General features: G+C 39.2%; 1 protein-coding gene across 1 annotated transcript; it reads right to left on the bottom strand.

Moving 5' to 3' along the window:
• Nucleotides 1–1,187: 1,187 nt before the first annotated feature.
• Nucleotides 1,188–4,395, bottom strand: rpl23 (ribosomal protein L23). The gene is made up of 5 exons (XM_072368901.1): nt 4,362–4,395; nt 3,330–3,413; nt 2,659–2,787; nt 1,844–1,957; nt 1,188–1,309 (listed from the first exon to the last, which is right to left on the bottom strand). Exons 1-5 carry the CDS (start codon nt 4,372–4,374, stop codon nt 1,227–1,229), a joined length of 423 nt encoding a protein of 140 aa, XP_072225002.1. The 5' UTR covers nt 4,375–4,395; the 3' UTR covers nt 1,188–1,226.
• Between the last annotated feature and the right edge of the window lie 15,873 nt (nt 4,396–20,268).

The following is a 20,268-nucleotide window of genomic DNA, read 5'->3' as shown; positions in this document are numbered from 1 at the left end:
AAGCACTGGTGTAGCCCTCGGTGTTACTTTGCACTTATTTTGTTTTGAAGGTAAAAAAAACACCTGTAATGATACACTTTCTTAGTATGATTCCAGGCCCCGTTTGAAATGGTCTACTTTTTCTAATCACTCTTAATATTTTGGTGACGTTCATCTACATCAATAATTTAGTGAACTGGGAATTTTATGGGAGAGCTACTCTGTGCTGGGACACTGATATTAAACATTAGATTGAGATTTGTCATACAACTCAGTCGGTGCATTTTTTTTTCTTTAAATTCAGTCCAATCAGTAACCATACATTCAAAGTACAGATACAGTTGTTTTCTAGCTATACGAGTATTTTCAACGCCATCCTAATGGAAGTATCATTTCTGTGAACTATATGCTTGCAGCAGTCTACATAGAATATGCACAGATATACCGTGTCCTTAGTTTGCAGTTATATGGATAGATTTGGTGGAGTACCAGTAAGTGGGAGTTAACGTCACTGAGAGGGGAAACACATGTTGAATGCTGGTGGTCGTCTGGTTTCTCTCCAATCCTCCTGATGTCCATCTGTACGCAAATGAGCCGGGGATGTTCAAACACAGGCTGAACTAACAGATTGTGTGTTTGCAGTTCATGCCACTTTTACATTCTGCTTTAATGGGGCTGCAGGTTGCACTTAGTGTCACATTCCTTTAAGCTCACATTGCTGTGTTCCCTCCATCCTATTTGTCTAAAGAAAACAGACAGGCATGCCATCAAGTTGTGTTGTGGTACATGATACAATTAGATGTTCTGCCAGCCAGTATTTAACCTGCTTATTCATATCATAGATCCTAAATTCCTTCCTACATATCATTGCATTTCTGGAGCATGTCCCACAACAAAGAAACAAACCATGTAGTGGTTGTTCTAAAGTATTGCATCAATTATAGCTTAAGCTTATTGTGGCTAAAGCGGTGTCAAAATCTCACATTTGGAAGTCAGAAATAGTTCTAGAACATATTTGAAACAGTAGACCATTTGGAAACAGAAAGATGCATGTCAACTTTAAACATGCACATTAAAAAAGAAACTGTTCATACGGTGCCCTTGAGTAAGGCACTGTACCCTGGTGTCTTAGACCAAGAAAGCATGCCCTTAAAGGACAGTGGATCCCAAAGACTAGGACTGGGTTTAGAGAAAGCTTCAACAGCAAGTCTGATTAACAGTTTTTATTGAAAACATACAGGTCCTGATCAAGCTATGCTGCCAGCATTGGAGGCGATCCTGGGCCACAGGTCAGCACACTCTTTGGCAACTGGGCCTGTGATGGCTGAACCTACAGATAAAGAAAAGAAACCGCGTTACGGTCATCGCAACAAAGCAATTAATTAGACACAGGTAGGGTGACACAAGCTGAAATTACAACTACAACTGAACTATCATTGCAATGAAGAATGGCAATGTGACAAATTAATGCAGACTCCCATTACTGGATGCATGCAACCAGTAAAATACTGCAAGTTGTCTCATCCCTGATTGAGATCAGTCAGCCACAGTAAGTCACTGCCGTCTCACCCACAGCGATGAAGTCAATGTTCCCTTTTACGACAACTCACCCAGCCACTGAGCAGACAAAGCAAGTGCTTTTGAAAGGGAAAATACATTCCAGCAAGCCACCACCTCCATCAGCACTGAAGTAAGTTTGTAACTACAGTGATGCAAATGTCTCACGAGTGAAATGAGCACGATGCTACTTTGCCAAAAACAGAACTTCAAAGACATAATTCTGTTTATCTGATGACTACACAAATTCAAATCTATAGTTAACATGAAAACCAACAAAAAAGACAGCATTGGGTCAAATATCCACCTTTCATTTCTCCTTTGTTGTTTACTATGACACCTGCATTGTCTTCAAAGTAGAGAAATACTCCATCTTTTCGCCGATATGACTTCCGCTGCCGAATCACCACCGCAGGATGCACTGTGGAGAGAAGAAGAGTTCTATTCAGATCATTCAAAGCAACACGACACACAACTGATGTTGAAGTTCTTATGAAGTGTTAGGCTCAGTTTGCCATCATTCGTCTGATGCACTAACGTGACAATTTTTCACCTGCTTTGTGTCAAATCCAGAAACAAAAGTTTGATGAAACGTTACTGAAATTATTTGAGTGCTAATGGCCTTTAATAGTGGAAATACAAGAAAGTGAGCACTGAGGGCAAGGCCACACTAATTCACACCAATGCAAATGCACCATTTACAAACAGCTCTTTTCACAAATCCACAGCTGGACATGTTTAAAATAAAATTATTAACCTGCCACTGTTCCTCCTGGCATGTGTGATGCCTGACACAGATGGCTCAGCCATGCATCGAGTTGGTGTTGGGGAATCAGAATGCAGACTGTTGGTTAGAGCTCCAAGATGCCAAATTACCTGAACATGTGGCCCTTTTTACCTAAATTACTACCTCCCACGCCAACTCCACACATATCACATCCAACTCGACGCCCTCTTGCTGCCTCTGTACTGTCACACTTGACACCGGTGCACGACTCAAATAAAGCAGGCCCAGTCTGAAAGGCACATCCGACAGACTAGAGGCTACAGTACAGTCTATACTGCATGGATTTCTTAGTGCCAACCAACAGTAACTGGCACAGTGTTTGTTGTCCCGCTTACCCTTCTTCCTGAGCTCTGGCTTGCCTTTCTTCACTGTGGCCATGACCATGTCACCCACTCCTGCCGCAGGCAGACGGTTCAGACGCCCCTTGATGCCCTTCACAGAGATTATGTACAGGTTCTTAGCACCTGTAGAAGGGGAAAGCAATACGGTGAAACCAGAACAGTGTGGGGAAAAAATTCAAGACATAATAAACTGGAAGAGCACCGAGGCCCTCCTGCTCAACTGTGACACATTTCAGAGCTTGTCTCATCCCTGATTGAGATCAATCAGCCACAGTGGGATGCTGCCGTCTCACCCACAGTGATGACTTCAGTATTTCCTTCTACGACAACTCACCCAGCCACTGAGCAGACAAAGCAAGTGCTTTTGGAAGGACTACACTGAGAAAATATGACTGAAACAAATCCCAGTGGTAGCCTAAATAAAAGACCATATCAAAGGGGTACTTTTACCATTACAGACTTCTATCACCTGCCACATTATACCCACACTAACCACATCAAAACACCATATAAAAAACACCCCTCAAAACAATTTTAATCTAACAAATCTAGAATTTGCACTAGAAAGTTAACCATAGTGCAAGTGTAAATATAAACTGAGTTTATTATAACTACACAAATCCACACTCAGTTCGTAATATTACAACAGGGTTTTTGAGGCAAACCTGTGTTGTCGGCGCAGTTGATGACCGCTCCCACTGGGAGACCCAGTGAGATGCGGAACTTTGCACCAGATGATCCACCACGTCCTGTTGGAATAAAAAAAAAAAAAAAAACCGTAAGAGTCAATGACTTTTCAGAAATGTGAAGATCTTACAAGTTAAAGCACAATCTGTTTGAGGCAGCCCAGTTGAAGCCACTCTTTACTTCTACAGTTATCACAGAGGACAAACAACTTCTTTTTTTTTAAGAGAGGAAACATTCTGCCACCTAAGAATTTCAATTTGAAACATGCCAAATGAAAAAGCTCATCTCCATACTTCCGAGCTGACAAACATTTTCAGCATCCTAACATGATTTATTGTCTTCCAATAAATAAAGTTAAGCACATTCACCTAAACCAGAACTAAATTCTCGTGTAGGTCTCAATTTTCTTTTTCAAAAGACCTGAAAAGATTAAGCTAAGGAAGCGAGGGGAAAAACCCTTTCAGAAACCGATATTGCATGTAACAAATGCAAAGCATGTTACCAGTGTGCCCAGTTCCAAACAGGGAAATCCACTCCTACTCAATATGTACAGTAGAAATGGTAGTTTTTCCCCACAGACAGCGTTTCGCACACGTTTACGACACACGCTGCAAACCAGCTCTTAATAGCTTCTTTTGCTAGCACGAGTTAGCTCCGACCAATGCTTTTCACTGTTCATGTGCAGTTAAACATTCTAAATCAGGATTTCATGATAATAGACTCCAACTACGCGAAAATTCAATGTGTCTATTTAGACACGAAAAGCACATATGGATTTTCAGTCTAACTTTATTCGCTGCCTGCCTATATGACGGTGACAGTCAAACATGGCTTCCGTCAACCTGTGAAAATGCCATCGTTGAATACTCGTCAATTGTACACAAAATCTTAAAACGACTCACGTAAAACATGCAATCTTCAGCTTACTATCACATACAAACTAAATATTAGACACTGGCGTTTCGTAAAAGCAGCAGATGAACATGGATTTAACAAGCACGGTATCATACCTCTCTTAGACATTGCGGCGGTAGGGAAAGAGGAAGACGAAGAAAGGAATTGTGGGATATAAAGTCGAAGAGAAGTTCTTCCGGGTCATAGACTTATACATTTCTTTCTGATCCAATAGAAACTAAAACTAAAGGTGATTTTGTCGATACTGAGACCGATTCTTTTTACAAAAGCTCAACGTGTTTCAAAGGGAATAAAAAAAAAGCCATTTGCTTGTTGTAAGTCTCCCAAATTAAATTAGTTTTTTAAATATATTTTTCAAAACTGAGTAAGGAAATATGTAACTATTCAAAATGTGCATTGGTCAATCTCAAGTTTAATGTTTTGGTTTGTTTGTTTTAATGGTTTTAAGCAAAAGATGGTTGCATTTTCTTCAGTCCCGTTACCAAAATTCATGTGACATTTAAAAAGCATGTTTAAAAACATGTCAATTAATTCCTTTGTTTTCTACAGAAGCCGAGAACGGCAGTAGATTTTTTTTCATGCACTGTTATCACAAGAAAACGATCTTTGTTATCTCGAAATAACAAAATAACAAGTCGTTATCACTAGAAAACGATGCATTAAAAAAATTTATAAATTCACGACCGTTCTCGGCTTCCGTAGTTGACTAGAAAATCCCTATTTTCCCTATACAGAAATTGTATTTTTTAAAGATCCAAAGCCATATTTATCATTTCAAGGAGACCCAAAGCTCAAATTTATCAAATTTATTATCATGTAATATATTAAACAGTTGGATAAATGATGGACCAAACATAATAGAAGAAAGTACAGGAAAGCGTAGTGGTATGATTTTTCCACCTATCGTGTGGGAGACCAGGGTCTGAATCCCCTGTATGAAAGGTACTATCTCCAGTAGGGGTCCTTAGGCAAGACCCCCTTACCCTATCTGCCTACCTGTAAGTCGCTTTGGATAAAAGCGTCTGCCAAATGCATAAACATAAGTATTTTGTCTTTTTATTATTTTGGAAAAAAGCAATTAAGTAACAGGAATGGACACTGGGTAACACAAACATGTGCCATGTGTGCATGTATGTTAGTGTTCAGGTGTGTGCGTGTGAGTTTTGTATGAAAATAAACGTGTGGCCTTTTCCAAGAGGCCCTCTTTAGTTTGGCCCAGACCTCTTTTTCAATGTCCACATAGTGAGCTGTGACTAGCTTAAGGGGTGGGATGATACATAAAATGTCCTCAAAGAAATACCACATCATGTCTTCGCACGCTGGCCAGCAAAACCTGTTGACCCCAATTTTGTGCATGCAACGGACGTCAACATGTGTTTCACCTGTATCTGTCATGACACCTGGGTAAAGATCACCATCATAATTTAATAGACACGGTTTGCCAACAACTTCAGGACTTTGTCACAGAATTTCTGTGGCTGTGGGTGTTGTCTGTTGATGATTGAATGTCAAACGCTTTGCATTAAAGCACTCACAGGTCAGATTTTTTTTATCGATTGCTGGTGGGCCCTTTTGTCCTGAGGGGGGCACTGTGCAGAAGGACATTGGGTGAGAGGATGTATGTACATAAAACATAGCTGGGTGACACTCAGAAGTAGACAGTCTTTATTTCTCTACTGTACTTGCAGAGATAATTTTCAGAGCAGTCAACATGAATTAAGTATTTTTGTGCTTTCAAGTCTTTTCTCTGTGCCCTTTAGTTGGTAAACTGATGGTTGCTGTTGAGCTTCTTTTCCATCCTTGATCCTATGGTATGTCTCTCAAGTACGGTGTACATTTTAGGACATCCTCAGGATCAGGCTTCAGCGTCATACCTCAGAATTACAACTTTTGAGCTGATACCGCTTTATATGAGAACTTTTGAGCTGATGCCGTTTTAAATGACAACTTTTCAGCTGATGCCGTTTAGTGTGAAATTTTTTTTTCTGAGGCTGTTCATTGTGAAAAGTTTTTTTACGAAGCCTTTTGGTGCGATTGTGACACCTTTTCACCTGATCCTGAGGATGTCCTAAAATGTACACTGTGCTCAAGGGTGTAAGTTTACATAGGGACCATAGGAACAAGTCACAACTAAAGTTTGGAAGAGACAGTTGTCCCTACCATCCATTCATTTTCTATACCCACTTAATCCATCGGTTGGGTCGCAGGGGGGCTTGAGCCTATCCCAGCGGTCATTGGGCGAGAGGCAGGGTACACCCTAGACAGATCGCCAGTCCATCACAGGGCCACACAGAGACAAACAACCAAGCACGCTCACACTCACTACCTAACATAGATGTTTTTGGACAGTGGGAGGAACTCAGAGTACCCAGAGAGAACCCACACATACATGGGGAGAACATGCAAACTCCACATATAAAGGCCCCAGGTGGGGATCGAACCCAGAGCCAGCGACAGGGCTCCGGTAACCACCACACCACCGTGCAGCCCTTGTTCCTACTCACTCCAGTAAGGACGTCCATCGTACTCAAAGTTGTCGTCCACGTCGTCAAAATCTGATAAATATCCTGCCATGTTGCACAAAACTGTCAGTAATGAACTACGTGTGAAGTTAGCCGACTGTCACAGAGCACGGAGTAAATGAGCTGTGCTGCATCAGCGCGCGTCGATGACGTCGTCCCTCTTTAAGCCCCCCGATAGCCGCCAGTAACAACAACATAATAGCTATGAGATAACAGTGCAATAGTACGTGTTCATTCATTCATTCGTCTTAAAGTATTGGTGAAATAAAGACAGATAATGCCTTATTTAGAGGCTGCATCGTCTAAGCCCCGTTCACTCTGTTATATGGATCTCGAAGAATCTAAATATCTTCCAAAGGACGCCGACTTTCACCAAACTGTTCTCAGTGAGTAGATGAATGTATTTCATGACAGAAATAAGGTCTAGGTTTAAAAATACCGGAGTTCCCCTTTAAGTAATTTTAACAGTAAAATTTAAAGATCATAGTGTAATATCAACTAGTAATAATCGGTGGACTCTACTCTCTCCTGTTGATGACAATAACAGGACTGAGTTTTTAGCAGTCACACTGCGTATGTGTATTTCTAAAATGAACAAATAACAACTAAGATATAATTTAGATAACAAGACAGTATATTGAGATTGACCTTCTCAGACGTAGTTAAAATATTATCAAATATACAGAAAAATAAATTAGAGAACATACTTTTGGTCTTCCTTTGGCCTTTAGAGGATCCAACTGAACAACCTCCTGTTGTGCATGCGACTTGTAGACATTTTTCAGATGTGGTAATGTGTTAGAATAACAAGACTGAGTGAAACACAACTAAAATGTGTAGTTTAACACAAATATTATAGATTTATTTTGAATAAAATATATGTACGTGAAAATGGGATATGGAGTATCACAAAAATGCAAAAAAAATATTACTTCAGGATTTCTTTCATTATATTTCATCCTAAAGTGTAATGTTATAGAATGAGAACTCTGAAAGCGAATTGTGACCAACATTTAAATTAAATGCATTTGCAGAAATACTTTTTCATTTTAAGACTGTGGCTGTATTATTTGACTCATAAATTAAATTAGTCATCAATTGAAAAATTGAAAAAAATCAAGTGAAAAAGCATTTCTGCAAATGCATTTTAATTTAAATTTTGATCACGATTCGCTTCCATGGTGGACAGGTGACAAATGTGTTTTTTTCAGTGTTCAAGGTAGTTTTTTATTAATACTTTCCATCATATATCTTAAATTATGAAGATATTGTTAAGTATTAACAAATATCAATACTTAAGTATCAATCCTCACAAGGACTGTGTCTATGGTGTGGTTTACAAGAGCTATCATATATATACAACACACAAAATTAGCGGGTTATTTTTCAATTTCCAGAGGCTATTAGATAGCCACGAAACTCGTCATTCATTGGTTGTTATCCCCCTTTTGGCTTTATTCTCTTTGCTCAGATGAAATCCACTCAGAGTATACAATGTGCTATTTTTACAGGAAAAATACATTAGTTTACTAAACTGTGAGTCGTGGATTCTTTCAGAAAAAATTTCAAAACAGTATAGAGAAAGTGAAGATGGGTTACAACTTATTATAGACTGGGATAGGAGTGCCATCTTATGAGGTAGCCCCCCCTTACCTCTGTTTAAGACCATTGTCACTTGGCTAGATTTAATGTTGTTTGGCTAAATATAGAGAAATTTAGAGAAGAAGAGAAAACATCAAGAAAGAAAAAAGGAGGAAGAAGATCGACTTAACTGTGAATAATTAAATCACACTGTTGAATGCTAGTTTTGCCATTTTTTGCTAAATTATTTTTTTACTAGTTTTTTTTAATAGATACATCATCAAACTACCAAAGATTACAGCCATGTGTTTACTGTATTAAGTGATGTGTGAGTCACTACATTGATAATCAGGATGTGTTTTAGTATTGAAACTCAATGAAAATGTGATTTTTATTTTCTTGCAGTGGACTGCTATGTTTAAGATTTAGTGACGAGGAATAGAAATGGACTATGGTTTGATTTTAGAGACTGCTCCTACAGTTTGAACTTAGAAACATCATCCTGAAGTCAGAATTAAGGCCTGCACACAAAAGACGGCCTCAGAGCAAGCTCAAATACAACATGGTGGTCAAGCAAACCGATGCATGATGTCAGAAAGTTGAGTCTGTTGATGGAGTGGGATGAACTAAGCATCACTTTAGCCTTACTTTAATTTAGTTGAAGGAAATGACTTGTCAGCCAGCCTTTAATCTCGCCAAGACAGCTAAAAAGTGTAGTAAAGTGTCTTCAGATGTAACCGGGAGGCAAAACTGCATCGTTCATATAGTAGTGGGTAACACATTCCTGTTATTCTGTTTCAACATTACCATACTTAAAGGTATCATTGAAGTGACTTAACAACTCAGTGCAGTCATGCACTTAAATAATAAATAATAGTATGCATTTAAATAAAGAAGCATACAGTTCATGGAAGGAAAGCCACTTACAAAACTAGCATACACCTAAAGTTTGTAAATAAGCTTCCTGAAACCCAACAATGCAGCTGCTATTTTTAAAGTACTGATTAAACGATTCTTGGATGAAAATATAAAGCAGTATGAAAAAGGCACTGCATACCAGCACAAAACATGTCACAGCTAAAAAACTATGGAGGCATCAATGTGATTGCGGTTATTTTGCTGCCTTTGGACCTACACAGCTCAACGTCATCAGTACATTACAAGATATGAAACTGAGAAGAATTTCAATTCAATTCAATTCAATTCAATTTTATTTATATAGCGCCAGATTACAACAATTGTCATCTCAAGGCACTTAAGTAATATAGTCCAATTCAAGCCAATTGGAATTCAATTCATTGTAATCATAATCCAATTAATTCATATAGAGCCAATTCAAAAAATTAATATCCTAGCTAAGGAAACCAACAGATTGCACCGAAACGTGTCTTCAGTCCAATCTCACGTCCTGAGCGTGCCTGTGGCGACTGTGGAAAGGAACGACTCCCTTTTAGCAGAAAGAAACCTCTGGCAGAACCAGACTCAGGAAGGGTGGCCATCCGCCTCGACCAGCTGGGGTTTGAGAAGACAGAAAAGAGGGAAAAGAGGGGGGAAAAACACCATAACGCCATTCAAAGGATATCTGTTGGAACAGGGAAACACAAGTTAATAACCACAATAATGTCACATGTACATAAAATCAATCGTGAAATTAAACAGGGAGAAAAAGAGAGCAAAGTGAGGAAAGGTGTGACAGATGAGGTCCCCCAGTAGTCTAAGCCTATAGCAGCTTAACTATGGGATGTTTCAGGATCACCTGAGCCATCCCTAACTATAAGCTTTATCAAAAAGGAAAGTTTTAAGCCTAATCTTAAAAGTGGAAAGGGTGTCTGATTCCCGGACATTTACTGGCAGCTTATTCCACAAGAGAGGGGCCTGATAACTGAAGGCTCTGCCTCCCATTCTACTTTTAGAAACTCTGGGAACAACAAGTAAACCTGCAGTTTGGGAGCGAAGTGCTCTGTTAGGAAAATATCTTACAATGAGATCTTTAAGATATGATGGAGCTCGGTCATTAAGAACTTTATATGTGAGGAGAAGAATCTTAAATTCTATTCTGAATTTAACAGGGAGCCAATGAAGAGAAGCTAAAACTGGAGAAACATGATCTCTCCTGTTAGTTCTCATCAGAACTCTGGCTGCAGCATTTTGGATCAGCTGGAGGTTTTTCAGAGCATATGTGGGACAGCCCAATAATAAGGAATTACAGTAGAATTTGGCACCTACACCTTCAAATTCTTCCCAGATGCTCTCATCCACTAAATTCTGTTTGCAGTTATTTCATTCTCCACCAGATAGCAGCAAACCACTAGAGGTGTCTGCAGTCTCTAGTTTTCCAGCTCTGTGTTGCAATTAAAGTGATCTAATACACAGATAGGTGCTTAAGAGACTTTCAGTACCAGCATTCACATATGCACCTCAACTGTCTCATGTCCTAGGAAGAGCCTACTTTCTACACAAAGTTGAGAAAAAAAAAAGTTGAGAAAATAATTTCATGATGTGGTGGAAGTGTGCTCTCATTAGATCGGATAGAATTTCAATGTCGAAAAACATTATTGTCGAAAAACTCTATGCTGGTACAACATTGCTCCCAAATAGTTTGGAATGTTTTTACAACCAAATATTTTTGTGTGTAAAATGGTTGTTGCTGGGAATTTCTCTCCTTACAGCAGTCTCTTTCATAATTCATGCAAACCAACCAGCTAGAAGAAGATCAGTGCTATGTCTTTGTGTGCATAACCACAAGAAGCCAGTATGACAGAATCAGCTGATTGAAAAAAGTGTTACTGGTGGTTAGAGCAATGTATTTGGCCATGCTGGCTTGCCCTTATACACAGCAGTCGTGGCTTTGTGGCTACCTCCGTTGCCGCCTAAGGGCCTAATCAGCAATCCATCAACTTGACCCCCCCCATTTCTCCTCTGAAACAGGACATTGGTTACGTGCACAGCAGAGTTGAGCTATGGTTAGAGAGTGACTGGGCAATTCAACTGGACCACTGTCCTTTTCCCAGTGTACATGCATGGGAGGGGTATCGAGTTATTAACTGAGGTATGTCCAAAGTCACTATACTAACACAGTGGATGGTGTGAGAACAATTTTAAAACATTCTGCTGCCTCTCACTTTCTCTGTGGGAGGTCATCATACTTGTAATCATAGCTACAGTTACATGGCTACATAGTTACTGACATCGTGATTTTGTCTGATGACGCTGCAGATATAAAATCAGGATTTTATCAGAGAAGAGTAATGACTGGAAAGGCATCAAGACATAGAATAGAATAGAATAGAATAACCTTTATTATCCCACTGACCTGCAGTGGCGTTCCTTCCTACACTGCAGGAGTAAAAGTCTGCTGCTGAATGAGCTGCTCAGAGCCCGTAGTGTCACATGCAGGGGGTGGAAGGCATTGTTCCTCATGGATGTTAGCTAAGGTATCATCCTCTCCTTACCCACCTTCTCGATGGGGAGTCCAAAGACATATGGGCTGATTTTTAATCACAATGTAGTGTTAAGCTGTCTGACAAAAAAAAATGCAACTGAGAACAGCTTTATTAGGAAATCTGCTGAGTCAATACACACCAATACATCACTTTATATTTTTTCAAATAGATTGAATTGTGGAGCATATGTGTGGTGCCAAAGCACATTTGAGTTTAATTGAAAGTATGCATGTATTAGAAATTTGATTCTTCACTGCATTATGTAGATGTGTTTGTCTAGTTCTGAGATGTTAAACAGTTTTGGTCAGAATAAAAATGTTTACATTCATTTTAGGAGGCGAGTTAACACAATGATTCCGTGTTTTTAAGTGTCATGAAAATGTGCTGACTGATGTAAATAAAATATGTCCTGCCTTGAACAGACTGCATGAAATGGGCTTATGAGTTAATCTAGGCGGAGTTGCCATATAACGCCTGTCCTGGCCTCGCTGCACTGGCTTCCGGTTAGTTTTAGGATTCATTTTAAAGTCTTGATTTTAACTTTTAGAGCGCTTTGTGGTCAGGCACCAGATTACGTGTCTGAACTTCTTCGCCCTCATGTCCCTAGCAGGTCTCTCAGGTCTGCCAACCTGGGTCTTCTGGTTGTGCCTCGAACCAGGTGCATAACCAGAGGAGACAGAGCCTTCCAGTCTGTCACACCCAGGCTGTGGAATAGTCTTCCTCAGGACCTGAGAGACTTAGCTACCGTGGACATTTAAAAAAAACATCTTAAAACATACCTGTTCAGGCTGGCTTTTAAGGAGTTGTAGTGTTATTTTGACTGTTTCTGTCTGTTGGTTTTGTCTTTGTATTTTTATTTTATTTGTGTGTGTACCTGTTTCATGATTTTAACTTGATACGTTGACGGTGCTATGTGAAGCACTTTGTGAGTTTTTTTCTTCTGCGAAAAGTGCTATATAAATAAATTTTACTCACAATTAACCTAACATGCATGTTTTTGGATGGGGGGAGGAAGATGGAGTACCTGGAGAGAACCAGGGTAGGGATTGAGCCTGGAACCCTCTTGCTGTGAAGCAACAGTGCTAACCACCACACCACCGTGCAGCCCCATAAGCATTCACTCATCCATCCAAATAATTAAATTTAGGTGTTCCAATCACTTCCATGGCCACCTAGGCATGCAGACAGAGGCGTCTAGAATTCTCTTCTTTATTAGTGGCTTAATGGCAGCTGTCTTTAGTGACTTGGGAAAAATGCCTGATGCCAGTGAGCTGTTAACTATTTGTAGGAGGTCACTTTCAACTGAGGTAAAAACTGTTTTTAAACTGTTTCCTCCAGAATTTTCAAATCAACAATATTAAATTGTGACATAACGTCAGAGTTATTTCTAGGTTTTAGAGACATATTGTTGGTCTGTGTGGCGTGAATATTTTGTCTAATTGTTTTGATTTTTTTGCTTAAAAAGTTTGCAAATTTGTTACATTTCTCAGTGGAGAGGAGGTCTGGGTTTGACTGTTTAGAAGGATTTGTGAGTTTTTTAATCATAGCAAACAGAGTTGGAGAATTGTTGGCATTCTTATTAATCAGTTCAGATAAATGCAGCTCTCTGGCCTTGCACAGCTCATTGTTATAACTACGCAGGCTTTGTTTGTACAGCTCACAGTGATTCTGAAGCTTTGTTTTCCTCCACTTACGTTCAGCTTTCCTGCATTCTCTTTTCAGGTTTTTGACCATAGTGGTGTTTCTCTATGGTGTTTTCTGTTTGCTCAAGGTGCTCTTGATTCTTATCGGTGCAACGGCTTCCATTACATTCAACATTTTCAAGTTGAAATGATCCAGCAGTCTGTCAACCAACTCTGCGCTCATAGGTAACATAGCTATGGCCTCCCTAAACTGAGCACTTGTTCTCTCATTAATGTACCTCTTCTTAACTAAGAAGCTGGTTGTTTGAACATTCTGAGTGATCAATAAATCAAATAAAATACAAAAATTTACAACTGAGGAAATATCAACACCTTTAGACATGTTACATGTTGCCTAAAACAAACATAGAAGAAAATGGACAAGTCTAGATTTGGCGGTTGCCAGGGGAACGGTACTTGTCTGACTGCATTGTGCAAAGTGTAAAGTTTGGTGGAGGGGGGCTTATGGTGTGGGGTTGTTTTTCAGGAGCTGGGCTTGGCCCCTTAGTTCCAGTGAAAGGAACTCTGAATGCTTCAGCATACCAAGAGATTTTGGACAATTTCATGCTCCCAGCTTTGTGGAAACAGTTTGGGGATGGCCCCTTCCTGTTCCAACATGACTGCGCACCAGAGCACAAAGCAAGGTCCATAAAGACATGGATGAGTCAGTTTGATGTTGAAGAACTTGACTTTCCTGCACATAGTCCTGACCTCAACCTGTTAGAACACCTTTGGGATGAATTAGAGCAGAGACTGCAAGCCAGGCCTTCTGTCCAACATCAGTGTCTGACCTCACAAATGAGCTTCTGGAAGAATGGTCAAAAATTCCCATAAACACACTCCTAAACCTTGTGGAAAGCTTGCCGAGAAGAGTTGAAGCTGTTATAGCTGCAAAGGGTGGGCCGACATCATATTAAACCCTACGGATTAAGAATGGGACGTCACTTAAGTTCATATGCGTGTAAAGGCAGAAGAGCGAATACGGTTTGGCAGTATAGTGTACTGTGTATATCTTGTGTGCATATGTTCTGTATATTTTGTGAATGTTGCTGATTGAAATGCCACCTGTCCCAGCCAGGACATTCCCAAAATAGATTCTAAATCGTAAGAATCACATTCTCTTGTTTGAATAAAGGTAGAAATACATTAAAAAAGGTCTGGAAATCAGAGAATTTAAATTTTTTGAGTATTTGATTTTAACAGACGTCAGTTGTTCTTTTAGTTGTTGTTGCCCACTACTTGGCTGGAGAGGTGGGAGCATTGACAATGAAAATAAAGGTTAGATTCGTTGTATTGTAAGATGTATGAAGCTTACCCTTTTGAGAAATATCTCTAACTGTTCTGCTAGTTTTTTCACAGTGGCAAAGATAATGCCTTTCAGTAAGACTGCTTCACCAATATTATAGCAGCAGAAATGAGGACAGCTCACAATATCACAAGGAGCTTTGCAATTAATTTATGTCAGTCATTACATCACATCCAAAAGCCAATACCTGTAATCACTTGTAATGCATAATATGTTATTTAATATTAATTAAATAACAAACAATCCATTTCTTACCTTTCTGTAACTTAGATATTGTGATATTGCTTGAATGACTCAAAATGTTTCTGTCAAATGTGTGCTGGAAAGACCCTGCACAAGAATTTGATCCACACCATCCTGTTAAAACAAAGAACCGACATTCTCCACACTTCAACTTGCTCATAAAAATTTGATTGTAAAAGGGAATGTCACCTCAGGCATTATACCTTGAGAAGAGATTAGGAACAGACACTGGTGTTCTAGTAAGCCTAATGTTAAAATTGTTTCAAAGGTTGCCATTAATCTTTGGAAGTGGTTGAAGCCCCTCTGAATCCCTATCATCCCCACAGTAAAGACATCCTGCACTAGTTAACCAGCCAGCTTGGTGTAATCCTTTTTTAATTTTAAGATCAGTGGGCTTTTACATGCTCTGCATTGACCTGGTGTTAGGGGCCATAGCCCAATCCTCTCGCTGTGAACTGGTATCAGGATTTTGAACATGTGGTTTCAACGGTTTAGCTCTTAAATGGCCTGTCTCTGCATCCCAGTACCTGGCTGGGCTGCATTTAACCCTTGCTCAGCTGATGTTCTGGGCTGCTACAATTTAAGGCTCAATTTGATCTGTGTAATTTAAGTCTAATCTCTTCTCTCCTTTGTCTCAGAAATCGTTCACAGTAAAATATTTTGAAGGATGTCTGAATTCCTATAATGCACCTAGAGGAGAGGGGAGGCTTGTTGATGTCTGAAGGGGGTATGGCGATTAATCCTACACTGTATATTGGATTAAAAGTAAATATATGCTTTGCTACAAACAGATTTAATGCTCATTTAGCAGAATTATTAAAAAATAATCGAATTCATGTGTTGACGATGTAGCTAAGTTATGTGTCAAATATGGTCTGTTTGCAATTATGGTCTCATTAAATGTCTGTCACCATGCCTCCTCTCTTCTTATGTTTGTCCTCACCTCCTCCAATGGCATCTTTGGTGGACTGAGTAAGATATGAGGAGAGGAGCCGAGTGGAGAACTCAAGGGTGTGAAATTTGGGGAATGGTATAAGGGGGTCAATGGGAGCAGCCTACCATTATAGCTGTGTCTCACTATGATTGTGTCTGACTAGACTTAATGTTAATTTACAGTGACTCTAGTTCATAAAAGCCTATACTTTCTAATTGTTGTGCTACAAGGTCTTGTAGTTTTAGGCTGATTCAATGCATTTGTCTGAATGTTTTGGCGGTGCGTCTGGAGGGTAACTGTAAGCTACCATAGGCACACTTGAAAGTGTCACTTGTATCAGGAGCTGGAAGTGAAAACTCTGGAAACTGGAAGTTGATGGAAATATTTCTTATCTGCAGTGTGTGTTTGTGGTTTTACATCTAAGCAGTTTGCTTCAGTTAAAACAAGCTCCACTCAGTTTCTACCCCATTAGAGTATCTGTTATCTGTATCAATATATCTATATTAATCAATATATTAATATCTGTTAATAAGGGGTCTTCAGTGAACACCCCCTCAATGTCTCAGAGCAGGGAGCACTGCTCATTTTTCTTATGATTTTGAGACCCCATCTTATTTACGGGAAGTCTGCTGTACTCATTCATGTTTGACTGATTGGGTATTCATACATTTATCTGTGATATGACAAACCCGGAACCAAGATTTTTTACTACTTTACTCAGACTATTTACTCAGGTATAACACAGCAGCTATGAGCTAACAGTGCAATAGTATGCGTTTATTCATTCATTCATCTTAAAGCATTGGTGAAATAAAGACAGATAATGCCTTATTTAGAGGCTGCATAGTCTAAGCCCCATTCACTCCGTTATGTGGATCTCGAGGAATCTAAATATCTTCAGTAGGATGCCGACTTTCAACAAACTGTTCTCGGTGAGTAGATAAACATATTTCATGCCAGAAATAAGGTCTAGGTTTAAAAATACCGGAGTTCACCTTTAACAGTGTCTTGTTAAGAGTGGAAAACACAGTTTGTTAGGTTTGGTGTTGCTTGGGATAATGATCATAATAGAAGTAAATGTTTTTCAAGGGGATCCAATATGCTTTGATCCTAAACACATTACAAGCATGACGATGCTGCAGTGATGCATCCTCACACATCCACAAAGCATTCACAGAATTATCACTTGTCTCAGTTGGAGGCCATTTATGGTAATTAAACCTCAACTCTTTCAGAAAATCATCAGATCTTATTTTATGGAAAGCTGGAGGAGGGATTAAGTGTTCTAAATCTGGTAGCACTTCATTCCAGTGTTCAAATAATTCACAGTTTGGCCTGTTTGAGCTGTGATTCACTGGATGGAAATATTAAAACTTAGGGTAGCACATTCTGTCATTGTTACTACCTACTTTAAAACATGCATTATTCAAAGTGCTTAATAAATAATAGAAGCTGAGAAAAAACTCAGAACCAAAGTAGATAGTTTTTACTGCTTGACCTGTAAGTGTATGTAATTTCACACAGACAAACTACTAACCTGCAATAATTCAAATGGAGGGAGGATATTCATGCGTGATGAGAGAAGACGCAAGAATGATGTCACTACGACTAGTAAAGTTTGGTTGCTAAGATACAATGGCAGGTTGGAGGGAGATGCGGGGTAGTGGGTGCTGGGTGCATGTGTGTATTACTGTGAGTGAGGGAGTGGAATCTGATGCTACTGCTGCTGAATGCTTATTAGAAATCTAGCAGACAGAGGAATTGACAGAAGGAGGTATGGAAAGGAAAAACATGGAGATGGAAAAGAGAAAATATGGAAGAAAAACTGAAAGGATTAAAATATATAATGTAAAAGAAATAGAAAGATATGAGGCCGAAGAAGAGAGAAAATATGTGCATGTAAGTGAGTGAAAGTGATTGTTGTGGAAGTATGTAGAATCATGGAAGGGAGAGAAATATAAGTGGAGATGACAGAGCAAGAGGCAACTGTATGTATTAGAAAGGAACATAATTATATGCCCTTATTGATAAAGATGTTCTTTCAAAACCATTCCATTCAACATTGAGAGTATTAACAGAAGCATACACCAGGTTTACCATTATGTAAGACATGGTTTCTTTCAACATTATTGGTTCCTTACAATTCATTTTGGAAATGCTATTGTCATGGGTTCTGGATTTTTTGGTTTTGTTTTTGTATTTGTCTTGGGTTCTCTGTGTTTCTATTCAGTTTCTTGTCAGTTCCTTTGTCAGTGATTGTCAATAGGATGATTTATTCTGTTTAGTCTCGATTTGTGCTTTGATTAGCTTTTGGTTGCTCTCTTTTCTCACTCTTAGTCGGTTTTTGGGTGTACTCAGTTTGTGTTCTTGAGTTATTGGTTGTTTTCTTCATTCTATATTCTAGTCTTTAGTTAGCTTTTTCAGCTATTTCCATGATTTGACTTTATTAGTTTCAGTTTAGATCTCGTCTTAGTCCTGTTTTTGTTTATTGTTTCACATTCTCACCTATAGTTTCCTCAGTGTCTCTCTGGTCTGATAATCAGCTCCACTCACTTCACCTGTCTTCATTATCTTCAGCTATTCTCATTCATCAATCACTCCTCTCTGTTTTGAAGCTCCCTGGTTTTTCTCAGTCCTTGTCAGATCCTTGCTGTTGCCATTACTACTCCATGGCTTTTGCCTCTCAGTTTGTTCTTGTTTTTGCTCCATTTTTGTCTTTTGTCTTGCACAGTTTCATGGTCTTCCGGCTCAGCCCGATTTTCTGTTTTGTTTTAATAAATCAGTCTCTTCTACCTCTGGTTTAATCTGTGTCTGGATCTGTGTCCTTCACATCGTTATCTACCACAGATTCTGACAGCAATAGCTTTCTTCAAGAATGACAAAAAACAAATATTTTATATATTGTTTCACCCAAACAAAATATTACCAGCCATGACAGACTAAACCACGGTCTCCCTTGTTTCCCAGTGTGTCCTACACTGTTGGCACTCTCGGACCACTTCACTTCTGATTTAGGCCCGTCATACATACAACTCTAGAAAAAGAGGGGTCTCAATTCTAATTAACAAAACTATTCCACTTATTATAAATTCAACAATAATAGATCTAGAGGGACGCTACATTATTATCCATGCCTCTCTCTTCAGTGATAATTATATAATTGCAAATGTCTATAGCCCAAACAATGATGATCTCCCTTTTTTTCACACATTCTTCTCCTCACTCAATCACATGCATGATTCACCTTTAATTTTTGGAGGAGATTTTAATATAATTATAGACAGCACTCTCGACAGATCGTACAGCCCAACCATCTTCAAACCATGGACCTCATCTGAGATAATTAAACAATACATGAATGAGTTTGGTCTTGGAACATTTGGCAAAAACACAAACTAACATCAAGGGAATATTCCTATCACTCAAACATTCATAAATCCTTCTCACGCATGGATTTATTTCTCGTTGGCAACTCCATCATATCCACTATCTCTGATAGAAATATCCATCCAATTGTAATAAGTGACCAAGCCCCTGTATCTTTTTCCTTGAATACTAATCCCCCTACCAAACCTTTCTGCTCAAGATGGCGCTTCAATACCTCTCTCCTTAAAGATCCAGATTTTGACATTTATTTCAAAAGAGAATGGCCATCCCTGATTGATACAAACGATTCTCCAGACACTTCACCAACAACTCTGTGGGAAATGGTAAAAGCAGTAATGATAGGAAAATAACATCATACTCATCATACAAGAAGAAAAAAGACATGGAGATTGAAAATGAACTAGAGAGAAAAGCCAAACAGCTGAACAACTCATATGCAAGTAACTTATCTTATCGCGTAAAAAATCTGTCTTGCGAGATTTGTGAGCTATCCAAACTTCTATTTGTGACCTGTGGGGGCAGTAATGCGCCTTTCAGGATGGGAGGCCATATGATGTTGAAGGCACTGGAGAAGTCAAAGAACATGATTCTCACATATGAACCAAGCACATCCAGGTAAGCATATGCCCGATGCAGCATGTACAGAATCGCGTCTTCCATTCCTATATGTTTCTGGTAGGCAAACTGGAGGGGGTCAAGATCCTCAGCAACCCGCAATATCATGCAACGAACAAGGAGTCTCTCCAAGGTCTTCATGATATGAGATGTCAAAGCCACCGGTCTGCAGTCATTCAGCAGCTGCAGTCTCATACTGGTTGCCCTAATTAGTGCATCTAATTAGTGCACCTAATTAGGGCAACTTAATTAAGTTGAACACCACAGTTTTACAGATTCACTCTTTTTT

The sequence above is a fragment of the Leuresthes tenuis genome, unplaced genomic scaffold, assembly GCF_036924035.1.
Source record: "Leuresthes tenuis unplaced genomic scaffold, fLeuTen1.0.hap1 SCAF_17, whole genome shotgun sequence".
NCBI lineage: Eukaryota > Metazoa > Chordata > Actinopteri > Atheriniformes > Atherinopsidae > Leuresthes > Leuresthes tenuis.
This window is presented reverse-complemented; position numbering and strand designations above follow the sequence as displayed.